General features: G+C 39.8%; 1 protein-coding gene across 2 annotated transcripts in view; it reads left to right on the top strand.

Moving 5' to 3' along the window:
- Positions 1–15,102, top strand: part of KIF13B (kinesin family member 13B) — a 124,028-nt gene that overhangs the window by 78,369 nt on the left and 30,557 nt on the right. For both annotated transcript variants that reach the window (XM_031603833.2, XM_031603832.2), the window contains exons 24-33: positions 704–836; positions 1,697–1,843; positions 3,345–3,374; positions 5,022–5,121; positions 6,043–6,169; positions 8,094–8,149; positions 9,305–9,429; positions 11,206–11,382; positions 12,926–13,018; positions 14,001–14,153. In XM_031603833.2, the coding sequence (XP_031459693.2) occupies positions 704–836; positions 1,697–1,843; positions 3,345–3,374; positions 5,022–5,121; positions 6,043–6,169; positions 8,094–8,149; positions 9,305–9,429; positions 11,206–11,382; positions 12,926–13,018; positions 14,001–14,153 (1,141 nt within the window). The remainder of the gene's footprint in view (positions 1–703; positions 837–1,696; positions 1,844–3,344; positions 3,375–5,021; positions 5,122–6,042; positions 6,170–8,093; positions 8,150–9,304; positions 9,430–11,205; positions 11,383–12,925; positions 13,019–14,000; positions 14,154–15,102) is intronic.

The raw sequence follows: 15,102 nt of genomic DNA, 5'->3' as shown, positions 1-15,102 counted from the left end.
ACAGCTCTGAAACTTAATTTAGTGGCAGTTATTTCTCTTTTTATTTATTTTCGGCCTAAGAATTTGGTGAACATGTTGGGTATTAGGGGAAATACAGGAAAATTTAAAAGAGAAATCAGGAAGATGTGGCAAAGAGAAGCTGTGTGTTACGAAGTAGTTACATTCAGTAGCTGAGCAGTACCTCCTTCCTTCTTAATTCTGAGCTACTGAAAACTGGCAGAAGGAATTGAAGCTCTTGGAAGAACTTGACAGCAGGCAGTAGTATGATGTAGTTCAAGAAGATGCCTTCAGTCTTGAAAGCTTGTGAGACAGTGTCATTTTCATTTGACTGTCTTCTCTGTGGACTTGATAGCCATCAACAACACTGAATCTCTGTAGATCTGGTAGTTGAGACTGGAGCTTAAATGTTAGAATCTAGTAGAATTGGTTTTCATAGTATAGTGAAGAAAAGACTTATTTCTGATGGTTGACTAAAAGGGCTGTCAGTAGAATGTATTATTTTTTAAATTTATTAGCACACCTAATAACCCTGTGTGGCAACAAACAGCATCTATGGGAGTGTTCTTTCACTTCTTCAGTCTATGGTCAGGGCCAATAGTTGGGCTTTATTTTTTTTTTTCCTTCTCTCTTTTTCTTTCCTTCTCTTTTTCTTTGGGCAGAAAAAGAAAAGAAAGAAAGAAATGACATTTGATGTATTTTGCAGGTGGAGTGAAGTAACCCGAAAAGTAGAGCTCTGGGTTCAAATTCTAGAGCTGAATGAGAATGGGGAATACTGCCCAGTTGAGGTGACTCCTGCCAAGGATGTTTGCACTGGAGGCATCTTTCAGCTCAGACAGGTAAGGTGGCACGTGCAGGATTTCAGCTGTGAGTAGAGACTGTGGGAAACTGAGAGGGCTCTGTTTTGTGTGGATGGAGGGATGGTGTCCAGGTTGTTCTCAAGCGTAGACATTGAGTATGATCTTGTATACATGGACTCCTTCTGTGTTTTGTGAAACTTAATGAGTGTAAGTTCTTACGTAAAGCTTATCAGAGGCTTACCTGGGATTTTTTGAAGTCCAGACTTCCCCCTTAATTGATGCTTTCAGCCAACTATTCATTTTATTTTGAGTTGTACGTGCATTGCATTGTTAGTGCTCAGCTGAACACTTAACATTTTTAGGTGACAAGCTATTGCCAGAGTAACACCAGGAATTAGTGAAAGTTAGATACAAGCTGTACCTCTGAGTTCCCCAACTGATTTGATTTTTCCTATGGATTTTATTGAGGAAAAGTATTGATAGCATCAGCAGGTAGGCAACAATTTAAAGTCAAGGAGACCAGAGTCAGGAAAAGGTCACTTAAACTTCAATAGCTCACCAAATAAGGCTGTTTTCTAACAGTCTAATGGGTAAGAGATCCAAGTTTCTGCCTTCAGAAGTATTAAAAATTCAATAGCTACATGTTCTGAAGGATTTTCAGGACACGTAAACTGAGTTGCTGAATGCTGATTTTTTCCCCCATGAATACCTGAATCCTGTAAACATAAATGTTTGCAACAGAAAGGGTATCTCCTGTACAGCAGGTCACTGAGATTACAGTACTCACAAGAGCATAATAAAATGCTGCTTGCAAATGACTGCCTCTAGAGGTCTCTCTTTGAACATTTTATACTCTCTTGTTGTTGTTGACAAGCATTTCACATTATTCTCTTGGACAGGGGCAATCTCGAAGAATTCAGGTTGAAGTGAGATCTGTGCAGGAATCTGGGACCTTGCCACTGATGGAGGAGTCAATACTATCTGTTGGAATTGGTTGTGTTCAAATAAAACACGTTAAGTCACAAAAAGTACCTGAAATTTATCAGGTAAGAGTCTGAATATGTCTTATAAGCTACTCATATTTTCAAGGCATGTAAGAGCTTAAGGTTATGCCCCAAGTTTGTTACATCTGGAGGCAAGTGCTTTGCTTTCAAGTTTTAGTTGATTTGCAGCAGGGATAGGGAGGCTGTTATTTAATCCACTAGATAGATTTATATGTATGTAAAGCAAAAACAAGAATTGTCAGAATGTAGGTGATATTGTGAATTCTGCAGGATAGTCTAAGTGTACGTCTTTCAGAAAGTCTTAATCAAAAATGATTTTCTGTGACAAAAATGTTATTTGGAATGCTACCTTCTGGCTCTGTTCTGGACTGTGCTGCTTTTAAGGATAGGAAACACCCTTAGCACATTATTCAAGAAAGGAAAGAAAAAGCCAAACCTTCTAAAATTCTTTCAGAGTTTGTCCAATAGATTTTACTTCAGATATTAGGTATGACAGTGTGCCATGTCAGACAGAACTGGCAAAGCACAAAATAGTTCTTTCAAGAGGAAGGACTTCAGCTCCCCTTGAAGAAGAGCCTGAACTGCCTCTTTCCCTCATGGTAACCCACATGGGAAAGAGCTATTGAAAGCCATGTTATATTAGTTCTGCTGCTTACAATAGCTTTCTGACTTGAACATCTGGATTTTTAGTTCCCTCATTAGCATTTCTGTATCTCAAGTAAATCAGTATCTGTGGAATGTGAAAGATTTTCTAAAGAATTTGAACTAAGAAAATGCCTCTTCTATATGGCTTTTTAATTTTAGCTTAGCTAGATTTTTGCTTTCATTACTAAGATATAAAAGTAGACTCCAGTGGCTTGTTATTTCTTAAATAGATAAGTAATCACTTAGGATTGGAGACATTGCTGCTGTTCCGTTCCCTGTGCAGCAGTGGCAGTTGTGCCTGCTCTCAGTGCAAACAGGTCTGCTTGTGATGCACGTCAAGAACAAAAGGTGGTGTCTCCCATCAGAAAATAATGGCAATCAAAACGTCTGAAGTCTACTTTGTGGCTGCTGGTGTGGCAGACAGTACTTCCACCTCCTCAGCAATTGGCTGAAATGCTTACATTTTTTTCCTCTATATGCTACAGCAAAGTTGCCTTGAATCCTTTATGTCAGATGTTGTAAAATTCCTACTTAAGTCTCACAGGTAAAAAAAAAACAGGTTTTTCTTTGCTATCCAGGATCAATAGGTTTCAAGTTGTTCTGCTTTAACACTTAGATCTTTCTTAGGGCTACTTAAGTATTCCTCTTTCTTCCATATATGAAGAATTTTTAGCTGTGTTCATGTGAAAGGTACATTTATTTTTCAATTGTGTTTAGACACAAGCTGCTGATAGCAGCAAATCTTGGGGATGTCACTGTTTAATTCTATGGTCACTGCTAAACTCAGGCTTTTACAGATGATTGCTGATATAGCTTAAAGTAGCAGTACCCTTTGCATTAAATGTGTTTCCTGTTGTCAAAAAGCATTATTGATGTGGTTTTGCATGTTTTGTCTTAGGAAGAAGAAGATGAAATGGACAGTTACCAGGTAAAACTTCTCATATTACAAACTTGGGTATTTTCAGATTAAAGCATATTAAAGGAAGATCAGCATTTTATCTCTGCATTGAAAGCTTTTCCTCCGAAGACAGTAAAAAACTGAGACTTGCATTGGTTGTTATGCTACAAAGCCATATGGTGGATTAGAGAGAGAGAAACAAAAGAATAAGATATCTTAATCTGTATTTCAAAAGCACGGTCCAGTTGCTTTTCATTTTCTGTTTTGAGTGAAGGAAGGTGTCTTTATTTTGACAAATTATGGATAGGTTGAAAAGTTCTTAATGCAGACAAAGAGTAAGCACAGTGGTGTTAAAAAGGCAATCAAAATACTTCATACTGCTTCATATTTCGGATGTATGTGTGAGACCTGGAATAAACTACTGAGTAATCAAGCCCTGGGCATTCAAGAGGGGTTCTGTTCCTAGAACCCTAAGATGGCAGTGAAATAAATACAGAAATTTTCATGGTAATGGTTTGATTTCTTCTTAAATGTATTTAATATCACTGTAACATGAGCCTTGCAGGAGAACTGATGAGGTACAATATCTGTGATGTATGCTTCACCTTCTTCTGAATAACTTAAGCAAAAACACTTCATCATCATTGTAGATCTCAACTTAGTGTAATGTGAGCAACAAGGTATTTAGGCTTAATGCTCCCTGACAGATTCCTGCACACTTGCAAGGGTCTGCAGGTGAGTAATAAAAAGTTTATAATCTTACATCCACTCATTTTTCTTGACAAACAATTTGTTGTGGCTTGTTTTGGAATGAAAGTGAACTGTTACTGCCCTAAAAGAAGCTTCCCTAAGGGCATCCCAGAGTGGATAGCTCATCTGTGTGGCACCCAATATACTGCATGTGGAGTATCATACATCATTTCTGAGATTTCTGTATCAGAGACAAATGAACTGAGTGTTCTTGCAGATACATAGGTATTTTTTGAAGGACCTGGGCACTCAAAAATATTTTAAAAGGCTCGGGTGCAGATGTCATAGCTAGGGATAATGGCATGATAGGGGTTAGGAATGGATTCCTAATATAAGCTGCTAAATACTGAGCATGGGTAGTGAGCCATAAACATGAGCTGGAGTTTCCAGCTCTGCTACAAGGTCATGGCTGCCAAGTTTTAGATTAAGTTTGAGCAAAGAAGGTGGATAAAGTGAAGTATGCTCAGCTGAGCACTGGGTAGCAGAAAATAACAGCTGGAGAAAAAGCAATGCCTTAAGCTGGCAAGCTAAAATGCTAAGAAAGCTTTTTTACCGTAGTGGTAGTCAGACACTGTAACAGGTTACCCAGAGATGTTCTGGAGTTTCCATTCTTGGAGATGCTCGGATCCCAACTGGACATGATCCCAAGCAGGCTGCTGCAAATTGAACCTGCTCTGAGCACAGAGCAGGGCTGGATTAGGCAGCCTCCCTTCCAGCCTCAGCTATTCTGCATTGCTTTTTAAGCTGTCCTCTAAAAAAGAAGAGAGTAGAGAAGAGTGAAGTGATTCAGTGGAGGTTTGCTCTCTCTTTCTTATCTGCTTCTTGTGTACAAGATGAGCAGTAGGGTTGAGGAAACATTTAAGCCACAAATAGGAAATATTGGCTTTTCTGAGTCAATAATTAGTATGACTTCTTTCCTCTGTACAGGATAGGGATTTGGAGAGGCTCCGTCGGAAGTGGCTGTGTGCCTTAACAAAGCGTCAGGAATACCTTGATCAGCAATTGCAGAAACTTGTTGGGAAGCCTGGTAAGCAAAACACACTTGAGATAACAACAGTGGGAGGCTGAGACATGCACAGGCACTTTTAATGTATTGTAAAATCACTGAATCATGGAATCATAGAATGGCTTGGGTTGGAAGGGACCTCAGGGATCATGAAGCTCCAACCGCCCTGCCACATACAGAACCACCAACCTCCACATTTAATACTAAACCAGGCTGCCCAGGGCCCCATCCAACCTGGCCTTGAACACCTCCAGGGATGGACGGGGCATCCACAGCCTCTCTGGGCAGCTGTTCCAGCACCTCACCACTCTCATAGGAAAGAACTTCCCCCTGATATGCAACTTAAATCTTTCCTCCTTCAACTAAAATCATTTCCCCTTGTCCTGCTGTTATCTCCCCTTTCAAAGAGTTGACTCCCCTCCTGTTTGTAGGCTCCCTTTAGGTACTGAAATGCTGCAATGAGGTCACCCTGCAGCCTTCTTTTATCCAGGCTGAACAAGCCCAGCTTACTCAGCCTGTCTTTCTAGGGGAGGTGCTCCAGCCCCCTGATCATCTTAGTGCCCTCTTCTGGACCCTCTCCAACAGCTCCCTGTCCTTCTTGTACTGGAGTCCCCAAACCTGGACACAGTACTGCAGATGGAGCCTCACAAGGGCAGTGTAGAGAGGGACAATAACTTCCCTATCCCTGCTGGCCACCCCAAATCTAGAAAAGAAGGAAGTGAAGTGTTGAATCTCTGAATCCACAACTACTTCACTTTCAGTGAAACAAAAGTTAGAGAAGCCTATATAAAATTCAGTTTTTGATGCTGTGTGCTTCTTTGTGTGCTGAACTTCTGAACAGAGTGGGTTTGATTTTATTAAGATGGCATAGCATCAACACATGGTAATGGCAGTGACTCAGAAGTGCTCTGTGTTGTCCTTACTGACATATTGCTTCCCCAGATAAAACAGAGGATGATGCTGATCGGGAGGCACAGCTTCTAGAGATGAGACTAACGCTCACTGAAGAAAGGAATGCTGTAATGGTGCCTTCTGCAGGCAGTGGGATCCCTGGAGCTCCAGCAGAGTGGTATGAACATGCATTGCCACATGAAAGAATTATTGTAAAAATGATGCATGGCTTATTCCTGATTTGAATCGTTGCCATTTTGTTGCTTTCCTTCATCTGGACTCTACACTGCATGAGGAAAGTTGTTAAAATTAGGGCTCTTGCTTATATTATTTTATTAGGCTGTGTATCTGAACTCCAGAAATGCTATTTAGTAAACGAAACCACTATTGATCAGAGAGTAATTATGACCTTCTGAAGAAACGGAATCAATATTTATTATCAGTGCACTTACCATTTTAAAAAATTAGCTAATATGTTAATTACCTAGTTCATTCACTTAAAAGGCTGCTCTGTCATAATAAAATTGCATCTACAGGAGCATTTTGTTGCGCTCCTGGTTGAAGTGCAAAGTTTGTTTAGTCAGCAAGTGTTCCATGTAATTTTCTAAACATTAAAAATAGTAAATTACACTACACTGAGCTTGCCATACTGTAGCAGCTGTGAGTAACAACTGCAGATAAGGAAGCAAGGCTGCTTTGCTTCAAACCTCAGCATCGGTTGCTTTCAACTTTCTGCAGTGTTTTTCTGAGCAAAACTCTGATGATATTTATTGATGGAATTGACTGTCGCAGGGTTTTAAATGGAGATTTGTTAAAATTAGAATCATAGAATCATAGAATGGCCTGAGTTGAAAAGGACTTCGAAGATCAGCTAGTTCCAACCCCCCCTGCTATTTGCAGGGTTGCCAAACACCAGACCAGGCTGCCCAGAGCCAAATTAGTACTTCTGAAACATAAAGATGTCACACGGTTTATTGGAGTACCATTGTCTTTGACATTAAAATATTGGGATAGGTTTGCAAACTGTCGACCTGCAGGAAACTTCCTTGGGAAAGAATCTATTTTGAACGCAGTTTCTCCAAAGGAAGTGTTCAGTGTGGTTCTTAGTGTGACCTTATACGTCACATAAAAATCCAGCCTGCTCTTATTCACCATAAAATCATTAAGTCCAAGTTTGTCATGAGATGGCTACAGCCTTTCTACAGCTGTGACTGCAACTAGGCATCTTTTAAAATGTCTTTGATGCTTCGTATTACGTTTTAGTACATCATTAATGTTGTAGCTTTAAAGTGCAAGGTCACAGAATACTCAATTTTTAAAACAAACAGAGCACAACCTGTGTGGAAGGGACATCAAGGATCATGAAGCTCCAACCCCCCTGCCACATGCAGGGCCACCAACTCCCCTTTTAATACCAGCCCAGGCTGCCCAGGGCCCCATCCAACTTGGCCTTGAACACCTCCAGGGATGGACGGGGCATCCACAGCCTCTTTGGGCAGCTGTTCCAGCACCTCACCACTCTCATAGGAAAAAACTTCCACCAGACATCCAACCTAAATCTTCCCTCCCTCAACTTAAAACCCTTTCCCCTTGTCCTGCTCTCCCTGAATACACACCATGAAAAGCATGCCTTCTGTGGCTGCTTGGGCTCTGGGACAGATGTGTTTTACAAGACAGAGAAACAGTTGTGCACTGTGGCAGCATCAATGGAAGCTTGAGAACTTTGGTGCTGGATTTTCTGACCAACTCTGCTGTCTTCGCTGACATCAATAATGCAGAGGGGTTTGCATTTCATAAATGTGTATGTCAGAGTAAGTAAACTTAATTTTGCTATTAGCATTTTAGAGGGAGAAGACATTTCTGAAAGCAGAGGTCAAAGAATATAATAATAGTAAGAGAGCTGGTATAAAAGAAGTAGCAATTTAGTTGAGACTCTGCAACAGTAAATTAAAATAAAGCTGTTTGGCAAGGTTATCATTGGTCTGACTTGGAATTGCAGTTGTACTGAATGTAATATTCTGTGAGCTTTTATCATAAAGTACGTGTGCTGGGTAAATCTGCTGTAATTTAAATGCCGCCATTGTCACTGTCTTACATTTTAGGACTCCCGTGCCTGGTATGGAAACTCACATTCCTGTTATTTTCCTTGACTTGAATGGTAAGTGGCTCTTAAAAGGACAGAGTACTTTGAAACAAACTTTGTACAACCAGTGATGTGATAGAATTTAGAGCTAAGAAAATGATGAAATGCCCGGAATATCAGGTAGATCAATTTGAAATGACACGTTTTTCACTGAAACATATTGCTGGATGTTTCAAAACACACAGCGTTATGTATGGAAGGGACTGTGCATCCTAACAACCCTACTGCTCTGCAGATGTTTGATCAGTAAAAGGAAATAGTAAAATGAGCATACCCAACAGGATGAACAGCAGTAGATGATGTCATGAAAAAAGGAATCACTGGGATGCTCCTGCCGAGGCCTTGCAAGGTTATTATACTGGTGCTGTATTATGTCTTTATCAGTTGCTTGGAAAAAAATATGAAGTCACCATTACTAATGTCTGCATAACAAAAATAAATGCCGTGACAATTCAAATACAAGACCCATTGTGGTGTACTTGGTTAGATAGTGTTAGGAAAGATGGGTGAATCACAGACAAGAAATGGACAGCCCCAAATAGACCAGGGAGCCGGCAGTGCTTGATTGATTGAACAAATCTTTCTTGTGATGTTTAGAAGAGGGTTTGTGCTTGGGTTAAAAGCATCAGGTGAGAGTGGAGAGGTGGCATTCTGCCTGTGGGGATGAGGGTTTTGCTGCGGTGCTGTTTGCATTAAGGCTTATTTACTTCAAAAAGCCCATTGAAATATTGAAGGGCTTCAGAGAGGGGCGAGTTTATAATTCATTAATGGTGGGGGACTTAAGCGGGTTGAGCGTGTTCCTGAAAACCATGCTAAAGATTTAATCATGGCCTAAACATACCATACTTCTTCAACCAGCAGCTCTTCTTTATTTCAAAAGAGAAAGGAAAAATCACCTAGCTAATAAAACCAAGCAATGTACTTGGTATAATTGAGAAGCAGTGCTCAAAATAGAACGGAGGATATTTAAGGAATAAAAAGGAAGTGAAGGAATATTTACAACCAGAGGATTTTCCTGCACAAGAGAGTACTTTATGAGGCTCACTTTGCGTTCCCACGTTTTTCTTCACAGTTTCTATGTGGAAATGAAATGTAAATTAATAACTTGGGTGTTTTTAAAAAGGAAAATGATTTTATCTTCTCTCCTTCTGCATTCACCATTGATTCTAGCTGATGACTTCAGCTCCCAAGATAACCTTGATGACCCAGAAGCAGGTGGGTGGGATGCGACTCTTGTTGCTGAAGAAGAGGAGGAATTTTTTGAGCTGCAGATTGTAAAACATCATGATAATGAGGTAAGTAGAGATACAGATCAGCATATTTAGCTCAGAAGCCTTTTAGATGCTTTATACGTAGAAGGCCACTAGGTTGGTCGGGCAGGACTTGCCCTTGATAAGTCCATGCCGGTTGTCCCATATCACCCATCTCTTTTACATGCCTTAGCATAGTTTCCAGGAAGATCTGCTCCATGATCTTCACCACACAGGCATGAAGCTAACAGGTCAGTGGTTAATTGGGTAGTCCTCTCTATCCTTCTTAAAAATGGATGTGACATTGCCTTTTCACACCCATCTTTTAAGATATCACAGATGTCATATCATATCATATCATATCATTAGAATGGCCTGGGTGGAAAAGGACACAATGCTCATCCAGTTCCAGCCCCCTGCTGTGTGCAGGGTCACCAACCAGCAGACCAGGCTGCCCAGAGCCACATCCAGCCTGGCCTTGAATGCCTGCAGGGATGGGGCATCCACAGCCTCCTTGGGCAACCTGTTCCAGTGCCTCACCACCCTCTGGCTGAAAAACTTCCTCCTAATATCCAACCTAAACCTCCTCTGTCTCAGTTTAAAACCATTCCCCTTCTATATAGCCGTTTATACGCACCCTTCAAATATTGGAAGGCCACAATGAGATCCCTGTGGAGCCTTCTCTTCTCCAAGCTAAACAAGTCCAGTTCCCCCAGCCTTTCTTCACAGAGAGGTACTTTTTGTAGGGGCAGTTTTTGTTTGCAAGGGATATTTGCTAGAAGCTGAACCATGGTTTGAAAAATAAAATTCAAGAATCTTCCTTCATCTGAATCTCAGCCAATTAAAGTATGAAAGCCTTCAGCCGAAAAAGCAAGCAGTCTTAACTAAGGTTATGATTAACATGTTTAGCTGTGCATTGTTACGTGCATTACGTTCTCATTTTACCACATAGCTCATTGTTTTACATCTTCACAACTCTTGGTGGATAATTTCTGCTACAAGGTTTAGAATAATTGAATGTTTTTTTAAGTTAGTCTTCTACGTTCTTTTACGTTTATTATTCCTGTTGATTTTGATTGGCTTTGCTGTCTATTGCTGTTCTCCTTTGTTTTAAAAGCCTGTAAGGATAAATGCCAAAATATTTTTCTTGTGATTTCAACAAAAAAGCATTTAAAACGTCAGTAATAATAATTATGAAATTATTAAGTAATCATTTAGGGATGTGGTTTAGTGGGCATAATGGTGATGAGTTAGTGGTTGGACTTGTTCTTTGTGGTCTTCTCCAATCTATGATTCTAATGATTTATATTTTAACAGTCAAGAAGAGAAATTCCAGCTTTTGCTGTATTGACAGAAGTGTTTCAACAAAGTGTTTCAATTCTGTATTCTGAATATATGAGATCTCAAATACTGAGTGCAGAGGTTGTGTAGTGAGATGGTAGATTTTCACTGCAATCTCAGTTGCTGTCTGGCTTATCTTAATAAATTAGGCCAAATGGCCCTGCAGTTTTGCATATTTTAAAATTTATTTGCAGTGATCTTGGGTATTCAAAGGTCTTTTTATCAAGAGGAAATGTTCCAGAGTTTGAGCAAGTTGGCATTTTTAATCCCAGCATCTTCATTTGGCAAACTAATCTTGATTTCTTAAATGGCCTCTTCTAAAGTGCAGGGATTTTTCTTCATAGGGACTGAAATGGAGAAGCTGACTCTCAAAATTTATGTATTATGTATTTTTCTTAATTATGCTTAATTAATTACAGTTAATTATACACCTAATTATGCTTATTAGAGGATACATTTTTTTTTTTTTTTCCTTTGCAGGTGAAAGTAGAAGCCTCCTGGGACTCCACAGTCCACGACTGCATCCAGCTCAGTAAAGGAACAGCAGCAGATGAAAGAGTTTACCTTATTGTGAGAGCCACTGTGCAGCTCAGCCATCCTGCAGAAATGCAGTTGGTGTTGCGCAAACGCATCTGCGTCAATGTTTATGGCAGACAGGTATGTCTTCTGTAATCCTTCATGTGTTCACTCTGCCCTGTGCTTATCACTGCCTCAGGAAGGGAAGGCTGTGGTTTGTGCAATAGGACTCTGCTGTGACTGTTCTCTTTCATTTATACCAGAATGGAAGCATCATATTAGCAGCTTGCAGGAGGATTTAGGCTGCCATGTGGTTTTCATAGCATTTTTTACATTGTGGATGATAATACAGCTTTTTTTAAAGGCTTAATGGCAACTTAGTATATGGCAGACTTTGTTAGCTACTGAGTGACTGCTTTATCCCCATTCATTGAGCAAAGTAAAAGCTAACTTGTCCTGAGCTTGGAGTTCCTATTTTACAAAAAACTGCATCCAAAGAAACTTGGGTGTTTCCCTGCTCCTAAAGTATATTCACACATTAGTGCTATTTCTGTGTATTCATTCAGATATTTAGAAATAAGCAAGCAGTAGCTGGAGCAGAGATCCCTTTGTGTAATATCTCAGTTAATCACTCTTGGTCTAATGTGTTTTCCAGGTGTGTTGTATTTCTGATGCTGTGTAGTTGAGAGTAGGATGCTTCCTAAGTGGAAAGCAGAAGTTTGTTATTCCACTTGTGGCAATACGTTCTGACAAATATCTTATTCTTAACATGGTGAGGAAGAAGATTTTGTTCAGTATTGCCTCAGAATCCAGCTTCCCTTAGCAATGATGATGACAAAGCAAGGAGCCTGAATTGTTATTCTGTTTGCACTTCTGTAGTTAAAATCTGGAGCAAGAGCAGAAGAGGTGTGGTCACGCCCAGGAACCCTGTAGGCCACTGTAAACTGCTTTTACTGTTAAAAATATAAGAACTACAGCTCTCAGGCAACAGTTATTTCTCAGAAAGGGATCAGGGATTTTTAAGTAATACACAATGGAAGGAGTTTGCTGAGGAGGTTGAGCCTGCCAATAGTTATAACTGTGTTAAGTCTTCATCAATTCTGTTTTCTGCAGATTCTGTCAATTATTTCTCCTTACTGTTATCCAATACAGAATCTTTCTTGCTAGCTTTCTGGCTAACTTTCTTGCTAGCTTTCTAAAAAATCCTCATCGATAACCTTTCCCGGGCATTTGTCTCAGCAGCATCTTTGAATGACTCATCTCTGCATTAATTCAACAGTCCAGTTCTTAACCCTGCGAGGCGCCAAGTCAGCATAAACAATGACCATGCCCCCTTAAATCATCCTTCATAACGATCTCTTTGGTCAAGAATTTAATGCCTGTACTTGTCAATATTCAAGACAAGTCACCTAGGGCTCCACAAAAAAATATCTAGAACTAGCAAATGTATTGCGTGCTGGTTTAACAGTCACCTTGCAGTGAAGGAAGGTAATTCTTTTTCTGTATCTTAAATGCAGATGAGCAAATGATTTGTCTCCAAGTCAAAATCTTTGAATCTTAAGTATTTGTTGGCTAGTCTTTTGGGTTTGGACTTCTTTCTTTGTCAACTCTACTTACTTCACTTGAGTACGTTAAAACATTTTTTCCTTTAAGCAAGAAATATTTCTTTTCTGTCTCCCCACAGGGCTTTGCACAGAGCTTCCTCCGAAGAATGTCTCACCGAAGTTCCATTCCTGGCTGTGGTGTCACTTTTGAGATAGTCTCAAATATTCCAGAGGTGAATAAGAATGAAAATTATCTGAAATTGGCTGGGATTCTCTAATTTCCTGAATGTCCCTTTATTTTAAGCTTGTTTTTTCTTGCTGCTGGAAGCATGAAGTATGGTTCTTATAAAAGATTAAGCAAACTTATTTACATGTTTAGAGTTAGCAACAACGTGTGTCTTGTCAGTGTCACTGTGTATTTTGTTGAGTGAGCATCCATTTGCTTAAGTCCTTGAAGAAACATTTTAAAGGAAAGGGGAATAAATATAGGTAGCTGAAATACCTGATGTAGGGAATGTGATAATATGTTAAAAAAGCAAACAAGCAAACAAAACCAGCAATACAAACCAACAAAATATTAACCACCCCCCCCACACACCCTAAATTCTTCTATGTCTTAATGTAACCCTTGATTTCTGAGTATGTTCATAGTTGGATGCTAATCCCTTCCTTCCACACAGATGCTCTATCAGAGCACTTGTAAAGCATTAACACATGAAGAGCCAAAGGGCTGATTGCTGCCTGACTCTCTTTTAAGTTCTGATATATTTAACACCCTGTTGCAATGTTTCTCAAGCTATGCCCATTTTTTTTTTTCCTTCTGCAAGTCACTTGAAATTTTGTTTCCTTCACAGAGTAGAAAATGCCCTAAATGTGTTTGAGTACTTTATAATTACAAGATATCTGAATACAGCCCTTTAGCTAATCAATGGCAATGTCTTACTGTGAGACTCTCTCAAGAAAAAGAAAAAAAGAAAGCACTGGAAAAAGGGAATGAAAACCAACAACAACCATGTATAACTTGAGGTGGTGTTGATGATTTCTGAATATGATATGGCATATTTAGAAAAGTCCAGCAAGGCATATGAATCTCCCCCTGTATTTAAGGGAAAACAGTGTTGAATCTATCCTGCATATTTTAAAAATGCATTTTTCTCAGGATTGATGGAGGAGGCTTTTGTTCTTAAAGCATGTCATTTCTTTTCTTCTTTCCAGGATGCTCAAGGAGCTGAAGAGCGGGAAGCACTGGCCAGAATGGCAGCAAATGTTGAAGACGCAGCTTCAGCTGACTCTGAAGCCTATATAGAGAAGTACTTGCGAAGTGTGCTGGCTGTGGAGAACATTCTCACCTTGGATCGTCTGCGGCAGGTCTGATTTTAGGGCAGTAGCACACAGCAGGTTGTGTACTTACTCAGTACAGTATATGTCAGTGCAAATGTTTTCATAAGTGCGTACAGTGGCTGGCAAACCAAGACCCCCACTTCAGTGCATATCTCAGCTTTACAAAGTGTGCCTGTGGCAGAAGTCCAAAGAAGCAAATGTAGCTCACTTTACATAGATGTTCTCACTCGACTATCTGCAAGATGGGTGAATGAGACTGGGAGCTTTATATTACATGCACCATCTCTTATCCTTGGTTGGTTTTTAAGACCATGCATTGCTGATTATGTATCAGAAAAAGCAGTTAGGTTTGATGTGAGCTTTTGCTTTCTGAAGGTTAGGATTTACTACAGATTTTCCAAGTTGCTAGTAGAGCTCGTGTCATTTTGAATCACAGAATCATAGAATCATTACAGCTGGAAAAGACCTTTAAGATCATCTAGTCCATATGTTCATATTCTGCCTTGGAGCAACCAAACCTGTTCTCTTGAATATGTAAGACATTGATTGGGTTAATCTTAAGCACTGCGACTTGATCCGTGTACCAGGGAAAATATGGAAGAGAAAAACATTTATTGAAAATTGTTCTTCTGGATATAAATTATGCAAGCATAAAAGAAAGTTATGCAAAGCAAGCCAGAGTGTGTGCCTGCCCGCTATAAATTAATGGTGAAGTGCGATGCACTCGGAAGTATTGAAAGCAAGGTCCCTGTCATGTGTAATTAGTTTAAGGGATTAAAATAGGAGCTCAGCTACGAAAAGGAGCCTGTCTTCACATCTGTAGCAGTCATCTCCCAGAATCAGAATTAGCTGTAAAGTCCTATATGTGCCAATCAGCAAAAAACTTAATGTTTCTCCACTCTTGGACTTCTAACTGTGTTACATACAATTTTTAGATTACAGCAAACTTCACAGATGGGAGCCAGTGCTATACAGC

This window comes from Phasianus colchicus, chromosome 2 (assembly GCF_987193195.1).
Source record: "Phasianus colchicus chromosome 2, bPhaCol1.hap1.1, whole genome shotgun sequence".
Lineage (NCBI taxonomy): Eukaryota > Metazoa > Chordata > Aves > Galliformes > Phasianidae > Phasianus > Phasianus colchicus.
This window is presented reverse-complemented; position numbering and strand designations above follow the sequence as displayed.